Source organism: Pongo abelii, chromosome 3 (assembly GCF_028885655.2).
Source record: "Pongo abelii isolate AG06213 chromosome 3, NHGRI_mPonAbe1-v2.0_pri, whole genome shotgun sequence".
Classification (NCBI taxonomy): Eukaryota; Metazoa; Chordata; class Mammalia; order Primates; family Hominidae; genus Pongo; species Pongo abelii.
Window position 1 is genome coordinate 135,024,503 of NC_071988.2, and position 22,297 is coordinate 135,046,799.

The 22,297-nt window shown below is 37.1% G+C and overlaps 1 protein-coding gene across 39 annotated transcripts in view; it reads left to right on the forward strand.

Annotated features, from left to right (window-relative positions):
- Window positions 1-22,297, forward strand: part of ANK2 (ankyrin 2) — a 683,465-nt gene that overhangs the window by 555,887 nt on the left and 105,281 nt on the right. For all 39 annotated transcript variants that reach the window (XM_054554375.2, XM_063723590.1, XM_063723596.1 and 36 more), the window contains 5 exons: window positions 398-595; window positions 2,710-2,808; window positions 2,973-3,071; window positions 9,526-9,624; window positions 19,149-19,346. In XM_054554375.2, coding sequence (XP_054410350.1) covers window positions 398-595; window positions 2,710-2,808; window positions 2,973-3,071; window positions 9,526-9,624; window positions 19,149-19,346 — 693 coding nt within the window. The remainder of the gene's footprint in view (window positions 1-397; window positions 596-2,709; window positions 2,809-2,972; window positions 3,072-9,525; window positions 9,625-19,148; window positions 19,347-22,297) is intronic.

Sequence of the window (22,297 nt, forward strand, 5' to 3'; positions counted from 1 at the left end):
CTCTGTATTTATAAGAAATGCAGGCAGAGAGATTAAATGAATGCAGACTGCTACGCATGGAGTTGGATACAAATAACTTAAGCATTAGCTATTATCTATTTTTCTGTATTTAATATTGCCCTAATAACTGTAAAATCAGGCTAAATTGCCACACATACCATTCATGACAAACATACTAATTTGCATTTTTGTCTATGGTAGCATAATTATGAAATTAAATTATCTCTTAGTGTTCATCTCTACGAAATGTAGTCTGCTGTATATTCTGATGTCAAATGGAAATTATTTTTTCCCTTGCCACTAACTGTGTTGGAGATCAAGAATCAACTTTGCTGTATTTTGGAACCTGAAAATAATGAAAAAAAATGGACTTATTTTGTTTTCTTTTAATGTGCAGAATGGGCTGTCTCCACTACACATGGCTGCCCAGGGAGACCATGTGGAATGTGTGAAGCACCTGTTACAGCACAAGGCGCCTGTTGATGATGTCACCCTAGACTACCTGACAGCCCTCCACGTTGCTGCGCACTGTGGCCACTACCGTGTAACCAAACTCCTTTTGGACAAGAGAGCCAATCCGAACGCCAGAGCCCTGGTAAACTTGGCCCAGTCCACATTAACTGAATACAGATTGAGACAAACAAACCCACATTCATTGACCAACATGCATACACCAGCAATGCATGGTTACAGATATGTAGTTAATCCTGCTAAATTTGTCACCCTTCACAATCAGCCTGTCTACTTCATACGTTCATAGTTTGCTAGCAAATGCTGGTGAGCAAAGATGTATTTAAAAGAACACCAATGTAACATTTCTGAAACCAGTGAGTTGCAAACAGATAGATATGAAACCTTTGGAGTGATAAGCAGTTTTAAATGGGAAATGGAAGTTGAAAAACAGGAAATTACAAAATAAATTCTAGATACCTCTAGATAAAGTTAGAACATGAGTGTGAAAAGTTGAATTTATTAATCTCTTTTTGGAAAAAAAATTAATGGTGAATATATTTGACTATGTAAGGGGGTATAAAATGTAAGCCTATGAAGAGTTCAATTGAAAATTTTCATTGTTGACTTGATTACTCAACCATAGGCTAATAGAAAACCTATGCCTAGTGTGTTACGGCTTCAGGGAGCATTTTATATACACCATTTCAGGAACTGCTCAAGAGAAAACTGCAAGAGGCTGTCCCTAGAGCAGCTTTATGTCTCCCCAGTTCTGATATTGAATAAATCTTCCTTGCTTCACTTATTTTCTAACAATAATCATTGGAAGTATTAGACATGTACTAATTTATGCCTCTTGTGTCCTAATTCTCAAACTAAAAGTAAATCCTTTTTTTCTATGTGTTTACATGGTTTGTGTCTGTTAAAATTGGTCTTCAGACAATCAGTATTTAAGCTGAGAGACCATCATTAGAATAATCAAATATTAAATATGATTTTTATGAGAATTTTTCCATTGGAATCAATTTATTGATAATTACATGGGAAGTGAATATATTTTCCAGTTTATATGTAATTATGTGAAAACATTCATTTTGTCTAGGGAGTCAAAAACAATTTTTAATTGGATAGTGGTCAATAAGCTTATAAAATATCACAGCCTGTTAATTGCAAATATTTTAAGTGCTGCATGTGCATGTGGCTATTTCTATCTGGCATGTTTTATAGCTCATGAACAGGGGAAATGACCTAACCAATTAATTATGTTTATCACTCTATTGTGAAAAATAAGAAGTCATCAGCTTAAGTAAGACCATATGCTTTCCTGAGAACTGCTAGTGTGTAAAACTGTTGACTGATGATTGGTCTATGTTGGGACATGCAAAATTGTTAGCTGGCAGAATAGACCTAACAAAGGAACATTGTTGAAATAAAAAAATATATAATACACGATGAGTAAGCACCGGGCCATTTAACACATTTTACTTAATTTGCCCCAATTCCTGGGCATTAGCCTAGTTCGCCAAGTTAGAAAGTACCTGACAGACTTCTTCCCCACATTTCTTTACCCCTAGAGCTACCTCCTTGCATTTATCCCAGAAATTCTCCATACATTTCTTGAAAATATTCAAGAACTTAACAGTCATTTCTTTATACAATAAAATTTATCTGATTGGCATATATGTTATAAAAATGATGTAAAAATATAGCTTCTGTATGTAAAAATGATCAACATAATGATTTCTGCTGACTTGAAATATGCCCTTTATAAAGAAAGTGGTAGCAAAGTTGAAATATTTCTTACAAAGGCAGTATATTCTTAGATGTTTTAAGTAGATGAATAATTCTTATGCTCTGAGAAATGGCCCTTCAGAAGAATATTTGCTTATCTTCAATTCATCTTCAAGTAATTTAATAACCAGGACAATCAATATACCTTAAAACATCTTAGAACTTCTAAAATATAATTGCTTCTCTGTTTTTCTTTCTTTAAAGAGAAGGACCATGTATTTTTCTTCACTTTTGTTTTCTCTGTAACCACACAAACAGAATTATGTACAGGCCTGCCACACATAAGTGAAGTTCAGTGCCTACAGGGACACATCACCATTTTTCTTTCCAAATTCCAACACCAACAGGGGTTGAAGAAATGGTAACATTATGTGACGATGTAACATTATTGCCTGCAATGTGCCAGCATGGAGTTGTGTGAGAATTCTTTCTGCATGTTTTCAACTAACTTGATTGTCTTTTGCACAGAATGGTTTTACTCCACTGCACATTGCCTGCAAGAAAAACCGCATCAAAGTCATGGAACTGCTGGTGAAATATGGGGCTTCAATCCAAGCTATAACAGAGGTAGAAAAATGTTTTAGCTAGTCACAAAGCATTCCTTCTCTTACTCCTTCCTCCCTTTCCTTTTTCTCATCTTCTGTCCTCTTCACTCAAGTTTTATTTATCTGAAGAAGCCCCAAAGCCCCACCGGTGCAGAGGAGTAAAACTGCTGTTGCTTTGTTTCGCAGTCTGGCCTCACACCAATACATGTGGCTGCCTTCATGGGCCACTTGAACATTGTCCTCCTTCTGCTGCAGAACGGAGCCTCTCCAGATGTCACTAACATTGTGAGTATGGCTTGGGTCAGAATAACCCCAGGGAGGAAGAGCGAGAGGAACAGAGATTGTGGGTGTGTGTACGTGTGTTTGCGTGTATGTCATTGAAGTAAGCAACCAAGCTTTGAGAAGGGCCCTTGTGATAACATATTATTGAAATAATCACCAGAACTTCACTGGAAAGAACCTGGATAGGGTAAGAGGTGTTATAAAGTAAAATGGAAGCTATGAAATGAGACAGCTTAAGACTCTGGGTGTAGGTGGGTTGAACATGCATCTTAAATGCATTTATTAAAACAAAATACAATTTAAAAGCTCCTCTGAAAGTGAATGGATAATTGGTTCGAATAGAATCTTCAGGGCTCAACCTAGTTGCTTGAGGGAATTGTATTCCAGGCAATTTTCACAAAAACATCAAATCATTACCATAATTAATCTTAACAAAAGATTAACCAGAGATAGATCAATATCAGAGACTTTTACTTGGTGTCAAACTCTTCCTTCTTCAATTACGTGGATTTCCCATTTTGTAACATTACACTGATTTTTACTTTTGATTTGATCTGATGTGCTAGAATGGAGGCTTCTCTTAGCTGAAAGTTATACCACATATCCTGGAATGAACGTTGGTCTCCAGACCACTTTCATTCAATCAACAAGTACTGGGTGTCTCAGAATTTTTCTATGTAATCTAAATTAGGATTTTCACTTCTAATTTCTTTGTATATGTCTCATTTTCTTGGATTTTTCCCCTTTAAACTTTGGTCATTGTATCAGGATAAGTCATTGAATGCAAATGTTCTCCTGAGCAAGAGAACTTCTTTGAACAAGGCGGAGGCATGTATTTGAAGTTCAAGAAGGGCTAGTAGAGTATTGAGATTCACATGTGCACCAGAAATAACTCTCTCAAAATAAATAAGCTTATTATTAAAATGAGCTGTGTCATCAAAAGCAATTGATTGGCACTTGTTGCTAATTTTTGGCATCTCATTCCATTTAAGCTGTGAAAGAGAATGTCCAATTTCACTTTTTATTTGTATTCCCTCTCATATTTCTTTTTTTTCTGTATTTCACACACCGTTTCCACAGTGAAGTTTCTGATGGCTAGGAAAATCCATTGTGAGAATTAATTCAATTGATTTTTAAAATTATTTAATACTCTCTCTTCATGTTATTCAGTAATTGGAGCATAAAATCATTGAAGAATTTAAAGTCTATATTTATAAGTTTCCTTAATTATAGCTTATTGGTCCTAAGGTCGTAATATTATATACTAATCTTTATTTACTCCATTAGACATAAGAGTAATTTCACAATGTGCCAACATAAGTTTAATTTCTAGTCACTTCTTAGAACTTTAAAAGTAATCATCATCTCCCCCCCTTTTTTTTTTGAGATGACTACCTTTTTTTTTTTTTTTTAAATTGAGACCTGAACAGACTTACTTACAGGCCAGTAACATTAAAACAAAAAACAAACAACAACAACAAACAACAAAAGAAACAAGCAGACAAACAAAAAACCTCTGTGTTCTTGCCTACCTTTTCCTTTTTTATTTCCACCTTTTCTTATTTGCATTCCAATGCTTATAGGATCAGAGGAGCAATAGTGACACTGTTACAATATGTTATCACATTATAATGATAACATGTACAAGAATATTCTGTGGGTTTCTTGATTGCAGTCCCCTAAATTAATCTCTTTTAGTGGAGATTTTTACAAAATCTTCAAAGAATAATCCATATAAAATGGTTGTGGAATTTGTGGCCACTCTTACTTTGCTTCTTCACTGACCAATTCCAAATCTTCAGATGGTTATGGAGTTATAATATACTCCCTTTTATTAAAAAAGTTATATGGAGTACATGTGTATTTTCAAATAAAAATAAAATATTAATTGAAACATAATTTTGACATGTTTTTCAGGTTGTTGAAGCCTTTCAAATTTGAAAATTGTTATATTAAACTTTAGCTTCCAACTGTTGGTCATTTAAAGTTCTTCATTTTATCTGTTCATTTGTCCATTATATTATCTTTCCATCCAGCTCCCTCAAAACAAATTCTTGAGGGGCACATGCCAATATAACTTCCGTGTTTTCTAGTTATGTTTTGTAAGATAGGCCCTTCCGGAAGCAGATACCTATTGATAGCGTTGCCAGGTAAAATATAGGACTCTCAGTTAAATTTAAATTTCAGATGAAAAATAAATTTTTGTATATGACCCATGCAATAGTTAAGACATAGTAAAATAATTGTTGTTTGTCTGGAATTAAAATTTAACTGGCTGTCCTGTACTTTTAATTGCTAAATCTGGCAATCCTACATTTAGAGGAATTTAACTTTCTCTAGCAGTGGGATGCCTGTGAAGTTGTGTTTTCTCAGAACATGAGGATATAGCTACTGGATCCAAAATTCTTTGCAAGTTGATGAAGAAACCGTGTGAACACTGACTGCCTGCTTGCTGTGTCAGAGTTGGTCACTTCCTGACCCTAAAACACCCCACCCTTGGAGCCTTTGTTTGTTGCCTGAAATCATGTTGCATTTTTGAATGCAATGCTGTTTGTTGTGCTTCGATGCTTTTCAATTTGATGCGCCCAAAGTGGAAGTCAATGTAGCCCTGTCAGCAGAGTCAGTTTTAACAACTGAGAAGAGTGGCATGAAATTTAGTACCTGCTTTGGACATGAGCATACCCATTCTCTTGCTAGTTTTGTTTTTGCCTGAAAATTCACTCCAAGTGTGAGGTATACCAGTAACTCAATCATGTATAGACATTTTTTTTTAACTGAAAATCTCCTTTTCCAGAAGGTTTATTAATACGCTTTGAAACTTAGAATGCCGAACTGCCAATTACAACACATCCATAATCCAAAGTATTCATCAATAACCATAGGAATAGAAAACTAAGCATTTTAACAACTATGAAGAAAGAATGCAAGGTCTTACAAAATTTTATCTTCCTTCCCATGAGAAATCAGTGGACTAATGGTAAAGTTCACACATTATATTATGCTTAAAAATTTCCCCCAATACTTAAATTTCATTAGCTTGAGATAAGAAAGACAAGGCTATTAAATAAAATAGGGTGCCTGACAATCAAGAAATGGAAATTATTTATTACAACAATATATCCTGACCTTCATTTTCTTATTTATTCTTATATATAAACAATGGTAATATTAATATAAAAGACTATTAAGGGCAACTTACAGTAGAAGTCCATTATGCCAGAGGCGTTAGATAATAATTAAAGACCATTATTATAAAGTGGAGAGACCATGTGTGTGTTTATGCATAACCTTTGTTTGAATTTAAGCCTTAGTGCTTTAAATTAGATTCTGTATCTAACTCATCAATTTCAAGTGTGTAAAACCCATTAAAAAAACTTAAGTATAAAATAAAGGTTTTAGAAATATTGGCCAGTATTGGAAACATTTCAGATTTTGAAAGCCCCTTATTGATAAAGCTTGGCTTAAAAAATAAACATGAAGGCCAAGCGTGGTGGTGGATGCCTGTAATCCCAGCTGCTTGGGAGGCTGAGGCAGGAGAATCACTTGAACCAAAGAGGCAGAGGTTGCAATGAGCCGAGATTGCACCACTGCACTCCAGCCTGGGGGACAGAGTGAGACTTTGTCTCTACATAAATAAATAAATAATAAACATGAAAATTTGTCATTACATAGGAATTCCTGGGACCTCTTTGACTTTTAACTTCTTATAAGGAAATTTATTCTTATCATCATTTCCACCAAAATTAGTAAAATTGCTAGCCTTTTGTCAGACCTAGAAATAACGTAAAGATTTGAGGAGTATTGTTTTTGTTTTTCTGAGACACGACCTTGCCCTGTCACCCAAGCTGGAGTACAGTGGGCAAGATCATGGCTCACTGCAGCCTCAACCTCCTAGGCACAGGATATCCTCCTGCCTCAGCCTTCCAAGTAGCTGGAACTACAGGCATGCACCACCATGCCTGGCTAATTTATTTATTTATTTATTTATTTATTTATTTAGAGAAGAGATCTTGCCATGTCTCCCACGCTGGTCTTGAATGCTTGGCTTCAATCATTACTCCTGCCTTGGCCTCCCAAAGTGCTGGGATTACAGGCTTGAGCCACTGCAACTGGTCTTGTTTTGTTTTGTTTGAATACTATCAGCCCTCTGTATCAGTTGCTTCTGTATCTGTGGGTTCTAAATCCATGGATTTATCAATCTTGGATTGAAAATATTTGAAAAAATAAAAAAAAAAACTACAATAAAAACAAAAAATTTTAAAAAGTACAGTATAACAACTATATAGCATTTACATTGTGTTAGGTATTATAAATAATATAGAGCTGAATTATACAGGATTATGTGCATAGGTTACATGCAAATACTACACCATTTTATATAAAGGACTTGAGCATCCATGTATTTTGGTATTGGTGGGGGAAACGGGGGCCTGGAACCAATCCCTCACCAATACAGAGGGACAACTGTAGTTAGAAGATTTTAGCCTTGCCGGGCATGGTGGCTCACACTTGTAATCCCAGCATTTTGGGAGGCTGAGGCGGGTGGGTCACTAGGTCAGGAGTTCAAGACCAGCTTGACCAACATGATGAAACCCCGTCTCTACTAAAATTACAAAAATTAGCTGGGCGTGGTGGCGGGCACCTATAATCCCAGCTACTCGGGAGGCTGAGGCAGGAGAATCGATTGAACCTGGGAGGCCGAGGCTGCAGTGAGCCGAGATTATGCCACTGCACTCCAGCCTGGGCAACAGAGCAAGACTGTCTCAAAAAAAAAAAAAAAAAAAAAAAAAGAAGAAGATCTTAGCCTCATCTATTTAGAGACAGGTTTTAAATGATATAGAAAACAAGTTAGAAATCATGATTGTCTGTCCAGGGAGGAAAAATCTTGCCATACATCTAAAGTCTGAAGATAAATATTAGCATTCCAATGATACGTCGTTTTATAAAACAACATACTCCAGATACATTTACTTTACAAAAGTCTAAATCTGTTAACAGAAAATAAGCCCATTAGAGGATAAATGAGTCATTAACAAAGAAGAGAAAATTAGAGTAGATATCCAATTTAGTGCTTTCACAATCAAATCATTTGACATGAATTTCTCATAACTTCAAAAGAAATGGGTCTCTAAAATACTGAGAAAAAATTAACTGCGAACTATGTGCCAAATTAAAGTTCGCCTTAAAGTTTCTAGATTTAAGGGTTTGTTGTACAAAGAATCAGAAGAAATTATTCACTGCAGTTTGTCAATTACCACAACCAAATTTAAAATCAATTTAGTTTATTTGGAATGGTTTACTTTACTTGGTTGAAATCAGCCTTATTTTCTAGAACAGTTGTGGTAAATCAATCTGTAATAATTTTTATTCCAATATCTTATTCTAACTGTAAAATTACTTGAGTGAATGAAACCCTGCCTTCTTTAGAACTACATATGGTTTTAAAATATGCTGATTTTTAAAAACCTCTCTCTTAGAGACAGTAGAGTAATAACCGGCTACTTGATGAGAAAATTCTCTTAATCAAACCCTTGTTCTTCATGCTACACCTAAAGCCACCCTTTCCTGAGAAGTGTGTCATGCCTCAAGTATGATGCATGGCCTGCCTCAACAGATGGCACTGCTGACAGTCACTTTATTCATCTTTCAGTGGCTCTCTCAAATAACTGTCTATAATTAAATATGCTCATTAATCTTAAACACGGGACCTCCTGGTCAAATCAAATTTCTTGTCTGATCTGTTTTTGTCTAGTCTCATAACACAAAGAAAAATCTGATACAAAATAATATTTTATTTCAGAAGTAAATTTTGAATCTTGAAAAGAAATGATTTATTTATGGTACAAGTGGTGTTAATTTTTTGCGACATGTTGATCTTCAGCATCTAGAATTTCTCATTGAAATAGATTCAAGTTATGATCACATAGTTAAGTGAGACAATGACAGATTTTAGGTTTTTAGGGTAAAAGAAAACATCACCAAAATCAATTTAAAGGGATGCTTAAGTGGCTGATTGTGAAGTTAAACAACTCAGAGTATCCTGGATGTTTGGGTAAATTTACTAGTTTGTCATGGACTTAAAAAAATAAAATAAACATTTGTTTTATCCTTATAAAGATGGAGAAGAAAAATACAAAAATTAGCTGGGCGTGGTGGCACGCACCTGTAGTCCCAGCTACTCGGGAGGCTGAGGCAAGAGAATCACTTGAACCCTGGAGGTGGAGGTTGTGGTGAGCTGAGATGTTGCCATTGCACTCCAGCCTGAGCAACAAGAGTGAAACTTTGTCTCAAAAAAAAGATACAAATCTGTATTTTCCAGACTAAATAATTATGCCTTTTCATAGGTTTCTTAAATCCTTGGATATATTGCTGAATTTCACAAAAAGGGACAACTTTATTCTTTACCATCCAAAACAGTGGGTTAATTTATGATTTGATGATCTTTGTTCCCTGGCAGCGTGGTGAGACGGCACTACACATGGCAGCCCGAGCTGGGCAGGTGGAAGTGGTCCGATGCCTCCTGAGAAATGGTGCCCTTGTTGATGCCAGAGCCAGGGTAGGTACTGGTGCCCTGAGGTTCTCTTCTATCGCAGCGCATGAGTTTCATCCTTAAGAGAGGATGTTGCCCTTCAGTTCCTTGATTTGGAAATACCAGGGACTGTAAGTGAAAGGATCAATTCAATAGCAGTTTTCCAGGAAAAAAAAGAAACATTATTGAAGCAATTACACACAATGAAAAATGCACCCGAATTTCAGAAACATTAACATTTGAAAAAAGGTATTTATCATCTAAGAAATACATCACTGACTGATATTTTAATACTTTTTTAACCTCAGAAAGCACTTTCTCATATCTCATTTTCATGAATTTTAAAATTTAACCCAAAGTATTTAGATGCTATACATATTAAAATTTATTTCTTACCACTTAAACCAATCGCATTTCCACAGTCATCCCTAACTAGTTACATAAAAGCAAGTTATTCTCAAAGCTTTAATGTTTTTCCTTCATCTGTTTGCCTTCCCTCCTTTTTATGATATTTACTTTTCTTCTTACTCTGATTTTACAAATTTAGACATTCTGTATTTCCACAGTTCCAAAATAGAATTTGGGCACTGAAGATTGCTTGATTAGACTTGTCCTGTTTCTAATAACTTCTAATTCCTTCACAAGTTTCTTTTTCCTTCTTTTTCTGTTTTTAAATCTTACTTCCCAATTTATTTTCTCACCTTCCTTTACATTGAATACACCAGAATACACTGAATACACTGTCAGTATACTCTACCTTCCATTTCCTTTTCCATGTTGTTTGGTTAACTTTTGCATTGACATCAATGAGATTCTCATGTTAAATAATTTCCCTCTTTCTTCAATATTTGATATACCTAAGTTAGAACTCATTTCCGTTTGAGTTGTACCATTATAATACAGTGTTATCTTGGAATGAAAGCATCTGGCTATGGTCATATAAATTGTAAGTGATTTCAGGCAAGTCACTTCACTTTCAAGTCTTTCTTTAAATTATTATTATACTTTAAGTTCTGAGATACATGTGCAGAATGTGCAGGTTTGTTACATAGGTATATATGTGCCATGGTGGTTTGCTGTACCCATCAACCCATCATCTACATTAGGTATTTCTCCTAATGCTATTTCTCCGCTAGCCCCCTACCCCCTGACAGACTCCAGTGTGTGATATTCCCCTCCCTGTGTCCATGTGTTCTCATTGTTCAACTCCCACTTATGAGTGAGAACATGCAGTGTTTGGTTTTCTGTTTCTGTGTTAGTTTGCTGAGAATGATGGTTTCCAGCTTCATCCATGTCCCTGCAAAGGACATGAACTCATTCTTTTTTAAGGCTGCATAGTATTCCATGGTGTATATGTGCCACATTTCCTTTATCCAGTCTATCATTGATGGGCATTTGGGTTGGTTCCAAGTCTTTGCTATTGTGAATAGTGCTGCAATAAACATATGTGTGCATGTGTCTTTATAGTAGAATGGCTTATAATCCTTTGGGCATATACCCAGTAATGGGATTGCTGGGTTAAATGGTATTTCTGGTTCTAGATCCATGAGTAATTGACACATTGTCTTCCACAATGGTTGAACTAATTTACACTCCCACCGACAGTGTAAAAGTGTTCCTATCTCTGCCGGGCGTGGTGGCTCACGTCTGTAATCCCAGCACTTTGGGAGACTGAGGTGAGCAGATCACCTGAGGTTGGGAGTTTGAGACCAGCCTGACCAACATGGAGAAACCCTGTCTCTACTAAAAATACAAAATTAGACTGCTATGGTGGCACATGCCTATAATCCCAGCTGCTCAGGTGGCTGAGGCAGGAGAATCTCTTGAACCTGGGAGGTGGAGGTTGCGATGAGCTGAGATCATGCCGTTGCACTCCAGCCTGGGCAACAAGAGTGAAACTCCGTCTCAAAAAAAAAAAAAAAAAAATCGTTCATATCCTCTCTAGCATCTGTTGTTTCATGACTTTTAAATGATCACTATTCTAACAGGCATGAGATCGTATCTCATTGTGGTTTTGATTTACATTTCTCTAGTGACCAGTGACGATGAGCTTTTTCTCATATGTTTGTTAGCCACATAAATATCTTCTTTTGAAAAGTGTCTGTTCATATCCTTCGCCGACTTTTCAATGGGGTTGTATGTTTTTTCTCGTAAATTTGTTTAAGTTCCTTGTCGATTCTGGATATTAGCCCTGTGTCAGATGGATAGATTGTAAAAATTTTCTCCCATTCTTTAGGTTGCCTGTTCACTCTCATGATAGTTTCTTTTGCTGTACAGAAGCTCTTTAGTTTAATTAGATCCCATTTGTCAATTTTAGTTTTTGTTGCCATGGCTTTTGGTGTTTTAGTCATGAAGTCTTTGCCCATGCCTATGTCCTGAATGGTATTGCCTAGTTTTCTTCTAGGATTTTTATGGTTTTAGGTCTTACATTTAAGTCTTTAATCCATCTTGAGTTAATTTTTGTATAAGGTGTAAGAGAGGGGTCCAGTTTTAGTTTTCTGCATATGGCTAGCCAGTTTTCCCAACACTACTTATTAAATAGGGAATCCTTTTCCCATTGCTTGTTTCTGTCAGGTTTGTCAAAGATCAGATGGTTGTAGATGTGTGGCATTTTTTCTGAGGCCTCTGTTCTGTTCCATTGGTCTATATATCTGTTTTGGTACCAGTACCATGCTGTTTTGGTTACTGTAGTCTTGTAGTATAGTTTGAAGTCAGGTAGTGTGATGCCTCCAGCTTTATTCTTTTTGCTTAGGATTGTCTTGGCCATATGGGCTCTTTTTTGGTTCCATATGAAGTTTAAAGTAGTTTTTTCTAATTCTGTGAAGAAAATCAATGGTAGCTTGATGGGGATAGCATTGAATCTATAAATTTCTTTGGGCAGTATGGCCATTTTCAAGATATTAATTCTTCTTATCCATGAGCATGGAATGTTTTTCTATTTATTTGTTTCTTCTCTTATTTCCTTGAGCAGTGGTTTGTAGTTCTCCTTGAAGAGGTCCTTCACATCCCTTGTAAGTTGTATTCCTAGGTATTTTATTCTGTTTGTAGCAATTGTGAATGGGACTTTACTCATGATTTGCCTCTCTGTTTGTCTATTATTGGTGTACAGGAATGCTTGTAATTTTTGCACCTGGATGTTGTATCCTGAGACTTTGCTGAAGTTGCTTATCAGCTTTAGGAGATTTTGGGCTGAGATGATGGGGTTTTCTAAATATACAATCATGTCATTTGCAAACAGAGACAATTTGACTTCCTCTCTTCCTATTTGAATACCCTTTATTTCCTTCTCTTGCCTGATTGCCCTGGCTAGAACTTCCAATACTATGTTGAATAGGAGTGGTGACACAGGGCATTCTTGTCTTGTGCAGCTTTTCAAAGGGAATACTTCCAGCTTTTGCCAATTCAGTATGATATTGGCTGTGGGTTTGTCATAAACGGCTCTTATTATTTTGAGATATATTCCATCAATACCTAGTTTATTGAGAGTTTTTAGCATGAAGGGGTGTTGAATTTTATCAAAGTTTTCTCTACATCTATTGAGATTATCATGTAGTTTTTGTCATTGGTTCTGTTTACGTGATGGATTACATTTATTGATTTGCATATGTTGAACCAGTCTTGCATCCCAGGGATGAAGCTGACTCGATCGTGTGGATAAGCTTTTTGATGTGCTGCTGGATTTGGTTTGCCAGTATTTTATTGAGGATTTTCGCACTGATGTTCGTCAGGGATATTGGCCTGAAATTTTCTTTTTTTGTTGTGTCTCTGCCAGGTTTTGGTATCAGGTTGATTCTGGCCTCATAAAATGAGTTATGGAGGAGTCTCTCTTTTTCTATTGTTTGGAACAGTTTCAGAAGGAATGGTACCAGCTCCTCTTTGTACCTTTGGTAGAATTCGGCTGTGAATCCATCTGGTCCTGGGCTTTTTTTGGTTGGTAGGCTAATTACTGCCTCAATTTTAGAACTTGGTCTATTCAGGGATTTGACTTCCTGGTTTAGTCTTGGGAGGGTGTATGTGTCCAGGAATTTATCCATTTCTTCTAGATTTTCTAGTTTATTTGTGTAGAGGCATTTATAGTATTCTCTGATGGTAATTTGTATTTCTGTGGGGTCAGTGGTGATACTCAAGCCTCTGTAATGGTGGACGCCCCTCCCCCTACCAAGCTGGAGCATCCCAGGTCAACTTCAGACTGCTGTGCTGGCAGCGAGAATTTCAAGCCAGTGAATCTTAGCTTGGCTTGGCTCCCCTGGGGTGGTATCCACTGAGCTAGACCACTTGGCTTCCTGGCTTCAGCCCCCTTTCCAGGGGAGTGAACCGTTCTGTCTCACTGGCGTTCCAGGCACCACCGTGGTATGAAAAAAAACTCCTGTAGCTAGCTCAGTGTCTGCCCAAATGGCATCCCAGTTTTGTGCTTGAAACCCAGGGCCCTGGTGATGTAGGCACCCGAGGGAACGTCCTGGTCTGCAGGTTGCAAAGACCATGGGAAATGCGTAGTGTCTGGGCCAGAGTGCACCATTCCTCATGGCACAGTCCCTCACGGCTTACCTTGGCTAGGGGAGAGAGTTCCCTGACCCCTTGCGCTTTCCAGGTAAGGTGAAGCCCCACCCTGCTTCGGCTTGCCCTCCATGGGCTGCACCCACTGTCTAACCAATCCCAGTGAGATGAGCCAGATACCTCAGTTGGAAATGCAGAAATCACCTGCCATCTGTGTTGATCTCACTGGGATCTGCAGACCGGAGCTGTTCCTATTCAGCCATCTTGCCAGCCTCCGGCCACTTCCAAGTCTTTATCAGTAAAATATGAGGGTTGGACTCAGAAACTCAAAACTCCTTTCCAGACTTTCTTAACATTCTTTGATTCAACAAATTTAATGGACATTTTCTTGTAACAGGTTCCACAGATCTTCATGCAGAATCCAGTGATGCATGGGTAGCCTTAACATTACTCTTGTTGTCTTGGTTTTCATAGGCCTTTCTGTCCATTGTCCACATAGTGTAATTTATGTTCTTTGGTAACCATCATTGATCTATTATATTCTTATCTATTTAAAGCTTTATTCAGCCATGAGCTTCCCCTGCCATAACATTTTTCTGGTTTCCTTTTAAGGTTACCTGGCATTCAGCTATTTGAAAAATATTTTCTATGGTCTGCCAGTGCACTCTGAGTATTATATACTTTACTGGAAATTGTGTTGATATTGCCGTAAATTTTTTGTAATTCATATTTAATAATGAAAGAGTTTCCCATTTCTCTGTTAAAGTAAAACCCCTTAATGTTTTTCTATTATTCAAATTAAAATTTCTACTTTTAATGGAAATTTATTCATTTTCATGTATCTCTGCCAAATTTTTCTGTATTGATATAACCCATTATTACAGCCTTTTATCTTTTTGGATACCCTCTGAAGCCTCTTCCTTAAAAGCATCACTGGCAACAGAATCTTTCGTTTAAAATATTAATTAATTAGTTAATTTTACACAAAGATTTCATCAATTCTACTTTTTTACTTCTCTTTTGAAACTACATTTAATATCATTATATACATATATAACTACCTCTTAATTCCTTATTCCTTCTAATTTAAATATCAAATTTCGGATGTTATCTTTTGTTTATTTTTTTTTTCAGCTCTACCTCCCATTCTAAGCTACAACTGAAACCCCTTCCCTATAGCATTTTCTATTGTGAACAAACAAAAATACTGTAGCCTTGTGAAGCAGTGCTCCCTAAAGGTCAACATGCATACAAATTACCTGGGCACCTTGCTAGAATGCATATTGTAACTCAGTTCTGCATATTTAACAAACTCTCAGGTGATGTCAGGGCTCCTGATTTTGGGATTATGTTTCAAGCAGCAAGGCCTTAGGGTTTTCCTGTTCATAAGTCCTATTTTAAAGCGTACTTTCACCGTGTGTGTTTTATTGTCATTTAATCCTTTTAATGTGTTCCTGGGCCTCTGATTTAGTTAACAATTAAACAGTGCTTTAGAATTCATCAAGCATTTAAACACAAAGTATCTTATTTGATACCCAGAGCAATCCTGTGTTGTAGGGTGGCTTAGGGTCCTGAAATTCAAGATTGTGCTGATTAACCTGTGGTGACAGAGTTAAGATAAGAAACAGATTTCTCCTCTGATTCTGCATCTTTCTCCTAACTCTTTCTGCTAACGTCATTATCTCCCACTTCAAATGTAAAGACAGCCCTTCTTCCTCCCGTCCGAACAAACCACTGGTTTCTAATTAGTCACATTCTCTCCCTGAGCTTATGACTATGATCAGGATATAAGATCAAGCTTGGGCTCATGCCCATTCATGCGGCCCATTTATGAGGTGGGATAAGAAGACCAGAAGCCCTTCTAGAACCACATGGAGTATGGGATGTCCGTTTCCCCCAAATGAGGGATGGCTGTCCCAGAAGAAGGGTGCAGGGGGTATTGGGCAGAAAAATGAGCACATATCTGCTATCTGCTATTTTACCTCTTGATTTCCCACTGCATGCACGCATGCACGTGCGTGCACGTTCACACACACACACACACAGACTTTTGGAAACTTCCTCTCTAAACCTAATAACATTGCTCGAGAATTCACCCTTTCCCAAAGAAGAGATAGTAAAAAATTGTGCCCAGTTACCACATTGAGCTCCAAGGTCAAGATCGCTGGATAGTTCACAGTCTTCTCAATCAGGTTTAGAAATAATATCTCATGGAGCTAAGTCATATGTTTTGCTTATTCACAATATATAACAAAAGAAAAACCATATACTCATAATAACATCTGTAATTTTTAAAGTTCATGCAGAACACTCTATTCACCAGTCCAGAGCATAAGACACATTTTGCTGGACAGACTGGAGAGCAGGGGCCACAGTGGCCTCAGTTCCTCTGTCAGCCAATGTGTTTGCACCCAGGTCCTGCTCTCAGGAAGGTCCTTCCTTGTCCAGTGTCCTCAATGGACATTACTGAGAAGGCCACCAGAGCCTGACCATCTGGGAGCTCTCTTGCTTTAGGAGCTGGTTCTGTTGGCGCAATTACAGGGCTTGGCATTTGCTTTAGGGATCGAGCAATCTCAGGGGTCCTAGGCTTAAACTCACTTGAAACTTAGCTCATTTAGAACTTTAGTTAGATATTAGGAGATGTGGCTCCTGGGAACCCTGTTAGCTAGTAACTAGTAATAGAAATTTTATCAAATCTTTGAACTTTATCCCAGCCAGTGTTATTTTTCTCTTTGTAAAAGGAGCTGGGGCTCAGCAAGTCTCCAGAGTAAAATGGTAGACTGCAGTGGCAAAGCAGAGCTCACCTACTTCTGGTCCAGGCTGTGTCAGCCAGTGATGCTTTATGATGAGGGAATTGTTGCCTCTCATTTTTGGAAGAGGTCTATGCGATCAGGCTTCCCTCATTTCTTTACCTTTTCCCATGAATCTTTTCTTCTGCACTTTCCCAATTCTTTTCCCTGGTTTGAATTAACATTACCCTTAGGCAGTAAATTCAACTTTTGCAATTCAGCAGGGAAATAATTGGCCAAACCTCAAAAAGTCTTATATCCCTGGTTACAGGTTGAAAGATTTTCTTTGCAAAATTTGCATGTTCTTTCCTTTTCCACTTTCAGGTAGAGCTTTACCAAAAATGGAAAAAAGTAGGCAACACATCCTATTTTTTAACTTTTTTTTTTTTTTAAAGAAGAACATTAATGCTATACAGTCTAAGAACCAAGGATCAATAGTTAATAATTAACCCATTATGTAGCTACCTCTAGTCAATCATTGCCACTTCTCAGCTATGGATTAAAGAGTCATCATTGCTCCAACTATCCCTCTTACTCATGGAAAATCTATTTTAGAGTGTGTCACTTGCAATACCCACCCACCTTTATCAAATTTTGCAGGACAGAGATCTGAGAAGGGAACCCCAGAAACAACAAATGTTCATCATAGCTATTCTCAAGTTCCTTGGTTTTTAAATTGTTGTTTGTTTTGCTAACCATTTATTTTTATAAATAAAAAAAATTCATTTTATTTATAAATAAAAAATGTTCATTTTATTTATAAATAAAAAATGTTCATTTTATTTATAAATAAAAAATGTTTATTCTCCCCATTCCTCTATCTTTTTCCTCTGTATTTCAGAGAAATTTTATCTTCTAATGTGTTGTCAGTCTCCTTTCCTACTGAGAGTCACTTTGTTCCGACAGGTCTGTTAGTGGCCATCTTATTGTAGTATCTATTTCCAAAGACTGTATAGGCAGAGAAATGTCTTTAGAATCCAATGCCCTGAATTCAAGTTCTGTTTTAATAGCTGAGTAACCTTGGACAATCTTTGAGAACTTGTTTAATTTTTCTTAATATCGATCTGGAAAATGGTCTAATAATACATTTTATGCTTTCCTTTTAACTCTATTAGGAGGGTGGGTCACATATGCATTGTACATGAAGAAAGCTTTTCAATTGCAGATGTTCACAAAATTTCAATTCTAGTCTAAAGTAATCATGTTACTGTCATTTATTTGCTTCTTACTACCTTAGAATTCATGCAGTGCTATTTTATCTCTTACTGTAGCTCCCTTTCTTTTTTCTTATAACTTTAAGATACTGCATGTTTTTGGATAGATCTTCCTTCCTCTATATACTTTTCTCCATTCATTCTTAGCCCTGGAAGTCAGCCCAGTTTTCCCTTCCTCACTTTTATTATGACATGCCCTTGGGCAGATAGTAAAGATATACCTCTTTTTATCACTAAAGTTATACTCAATTTTCTTTTTACAAGAGAGTGGTTTGGCCTGGTTCTCTAAACACTGAAAACATTATTTCCAACTACACATCAGAGTCAGGTGATTTTCTTGAGCCTCCTGGAACATGTCCTTCCTGTCCCTTAGACCCAGCTATATCCTCTGTTTTTAAATGGAAAGAACTTGGCAAATAGTTCACCCTATTTGCTTTTTGCCAGAGTCCCATTTCATTTTTTAAGTTCTGGATGCAAGTTCCAGAGCTATCTGCAGCGTTTTCTGAAATATCTTTTAAAACCAGATTACAATATCTTCTTTGTGCACTGTTTCTCCTTGAAGAAAATGACCAGCATTTGTATCCTTGGCTTGCTGAATGGAGTAAAATCAAAGATTTTCCAGCATCCCTGGTTCTTTTTCTCTTGAAAGAGTTCCCAGAATAAAACCTGCTTCTAAGTGAAAACTCTTGGATGAGAATATAGGTCCTAGGACTTTTGGACTAGTTTTTATTCTTATTCCAAGCCATCAGTTAGTTTATATTTAAACCTAAGTGAGGCCTAAAGCCTTAATGAGTTGAGAAATATTTTGGGATGCTCAGAAAGCAATGATCAAGTTCACGGAAGTATATACTTTTTAAAAATCGAAGGGAGACTGTGACCAACCAGGTTACTGCTGTAGCAAAATATAAAATATGCCATGGTTAAAACAGTAATGATTTTCTTTTGGGTGGGGTTCCTAGAGATTCCAAGAAGGCATAATGAAATATGAGTGAAACATATCACCAGTGAAGTTCTGTCTGCCTGGCACTAACTTTTTACTTGAATTGAGTTGTAGGAGGAACAGACACCTTTACATATTGCCTCCCGCCTGGGTAAGACAGAAATTGTCCAGCTGCTTCTACAACATATGGCTCATCCAGATGCAGCCACTACAAATGGGTACACACCACTGCACATCTCTGCCCGGGAGGGTCAGGTGGATGTGGCATCAGTCCTATTGGAAGCAGGAGCAGCCCACTCCTTAGCTACCAAGGTAAGGAGAATGACATCATGACAACATGGACCAAGAGGATTCCTAAGTCATGTCCTTTCTGCTCTACCACATACAGAATCAAGAGGGTAGATCTCCTTAGGCCTTGACTTACTTCTTTCTCTACATATTTAAGACTCATTGTCTAAATGATTTAAGGGAATTGTGAAATTCCGTATATCTTGAATAAGAGTGCTGAGTTTCATTCTAATTAATGCCAATGTTTCTAGGACAGGTATCTAGTACTCTAAGATGATTTTCACTTTTCTTCTCTTTTATTATAAAATCCATAATATATTGTTAAGAAAAAGATAAATGAAATTCCTAAATACATTGAACTGGTAATACTAATGAGGAAGAGGGTACTGCATTAGATTGGCAGTACTATATTTGTTGTGAGTTGTAGTACCAGATCGAAGCTCACGTAAACTTATGCATTTTCGCAACCCTACTATTAGCCACCATTTACTTGGCATTCTCATTCCCATATTAGTTTCCAACTTTACCAACTACACTCTGGCCTGGGTGTTTACAGTGTTTAAACAGAGCTGAGCTGGAAAAATCACACTTCCTTAGTTGTTATTGACATTGAGAAAAGAGTTTTACTTATGTTCCAAGTTTCATGACAGGGCAGAGTAATTTTTCCCATGCTTTATACATGCTATTTGACATTCATAATTTGGAGATGACTTAGAATAAAGCATGAATATACTCAGCTAATTAGAGCAAAATTAATTAAGCCAGTGCAAGTGAATTTGTCGTGGGGCAAAATAATTCCCACAAATGTAACAGTGATTCAGATTAATGAAAGGACAATTTCAATTCTCTCATAATCAGTAGGCATAAGTACTGCATCCAGGGAGAGGGAAAGTTGCAAATGTAAACTGAGATAGTGATGTGCTATCTGTCCTCTTATAAGTAGGAGCAGCCCACTAGGTGTTATGGCTTATCTGGTTGCCTGTTATGACTTACCTGGTTGCCTATGGCTGTAAAAAGTATTTTGATATAAGAAATTGACAATTATTGAAGTTCTGAACTCTGAAAAGTTGAAAGGATTTTAAAAGTTCTTAAAAAAAAAAAAGAAACTAAGCAACAAAATGTAGTAATAACCTGAGAGATTTGGTGATTGTCTTATCAGAGGAGGGTGTAAATCATCAAAATTAAGATACATAAAATACAGAAATAGATAATAAAACATAGTCTCTTGTCTTTCAAAGATATTTAGGATTTTAAAAAAAACTATATCCATGGTAAATTAGAGCAATAAAATAGAATAAAATGTTAAACAGCATTTTTTTTTTTTTTTTGAGACAGAGTCTCGCTCTGTCCCTCAGGCTGGAGTGCAGTGGCGCGATCTTGGCTCACTGCAACCTCCGCCTCCCAGGTTCAAGCGATTCTCCTGCTTCAGCCTCCCGAGTAGCTGGGACTACAGATGGCCTCCACCACACCCAGCTAAATTTTTGTATTTTTAGTAGAGATGGGGTTTCACCGTGTTAGCCAGGATGGACTCGATCTCCTGACCTCGTGACCCACCCACCTCGGCCTCCTAAAGTGCTGGGATTACAGGAGTGAGCCACCGCACCCAGCCAAACAGCATTTTAAGAGTTCAACTGACTAGGGCTGAACAGTGGTTGATTCATCATTATTAAAGCCATTTAAGAGGGTAAATGAAATCTTGGTGAGATTAACATAAAGGAAGAAGGCAGATGTATGACTCAAGAGATGCCTTCTAACTCTGGTTTTGTTACTCTACAGTAGATTTTATGTAGTTTTATCTAATAATCATTTCCAAACTTATAAGAGTTGGATCACTATTCTAGCAAGACTTTAAAGATAAGGAGTTTATGTTTTCTTCCTCATCATGTAGTTAGTTTCAAAGAACTCTGTTTCATCCTGAGTATCACCCTAATCATTGTGTGCATTGAGTGGAGGGAAGAGAGCTCTAATCACAAATGCTGGTTTATGTGGACAATGCAAGAAGGAATAAATACTTCCTACGTTTGTCCCACACTTGGAAAAAACCAGAAGATTCGCTCTCTTCCAAGAATTTATTAATACCAAATGTTCAAAAAAGAAGCAAAAAGAAAAACGTCATCTCATTTAAAAATAATTTGTCTGGAGACACCGAAAGGGCAATATTGCTTCTTGGGGGATATTCTGTGTTTATGATGGGGGCTTAAATGGTCCCAGGATAAGCCATGGCTTAGAGCACCTAACCCAGGCATATTTGCTATGTGTTTTACAGGCCCTGGTCGGTGTTAGAATTCCCCCACTCCCACTGTAGTGCCAGAAGAGCATGTGGTTAAACTGTCTGGCCAAGAGGATGGATTTGACATCATGGTGTAGGAACTGTGCCATCCTCAAGATTTTAGTCCAGAGACTTATCTGTATTTATAACACACTGCTAATTACAGAGTAAGGCCATTGGTTAGGCACGGAAGACACTGCATGTACACATATCAACAGGTGTAGGAGAGCAGCCCTCTAAAAAAAAGCTTTAAAGCTTCAGTGTGTTTAAAAGTCTGGTGTTAATCAGCCCAACATCATGCCAGAAGTAGAAGGTATTTTACAAAAGCAATTGGTCTTTTAGACAGTGTCTTTTGGGAAAGGGGACAAGTCAGGATGGGGGTTGCTTTTTAATAGTACATGTTTTTTGTTCTATAGACCATTTATCTTGCCATTTCTCCACAAAATATGTCAACTAATTCACGAATACTTGTTTTTACTATGGCTGCCAAAATATCCTAAAATTTAAATGAATTTGGAATTCAGGTGTTATAAAAAGGATTGAAAGAAAGAGAAGGAGGGTTGGAGAGAAGGCAGCTGTTGTTTCAATTCTATTAATTTTAGAGGCAAGAAAAAGGCTTTTTTTTTTTCCCATTCACAAATTGGAGCCAGTTTACTGACACTAGTGGCTTTTAAAAATCCCAAACCTATAAAGTCAGATTTCAGTC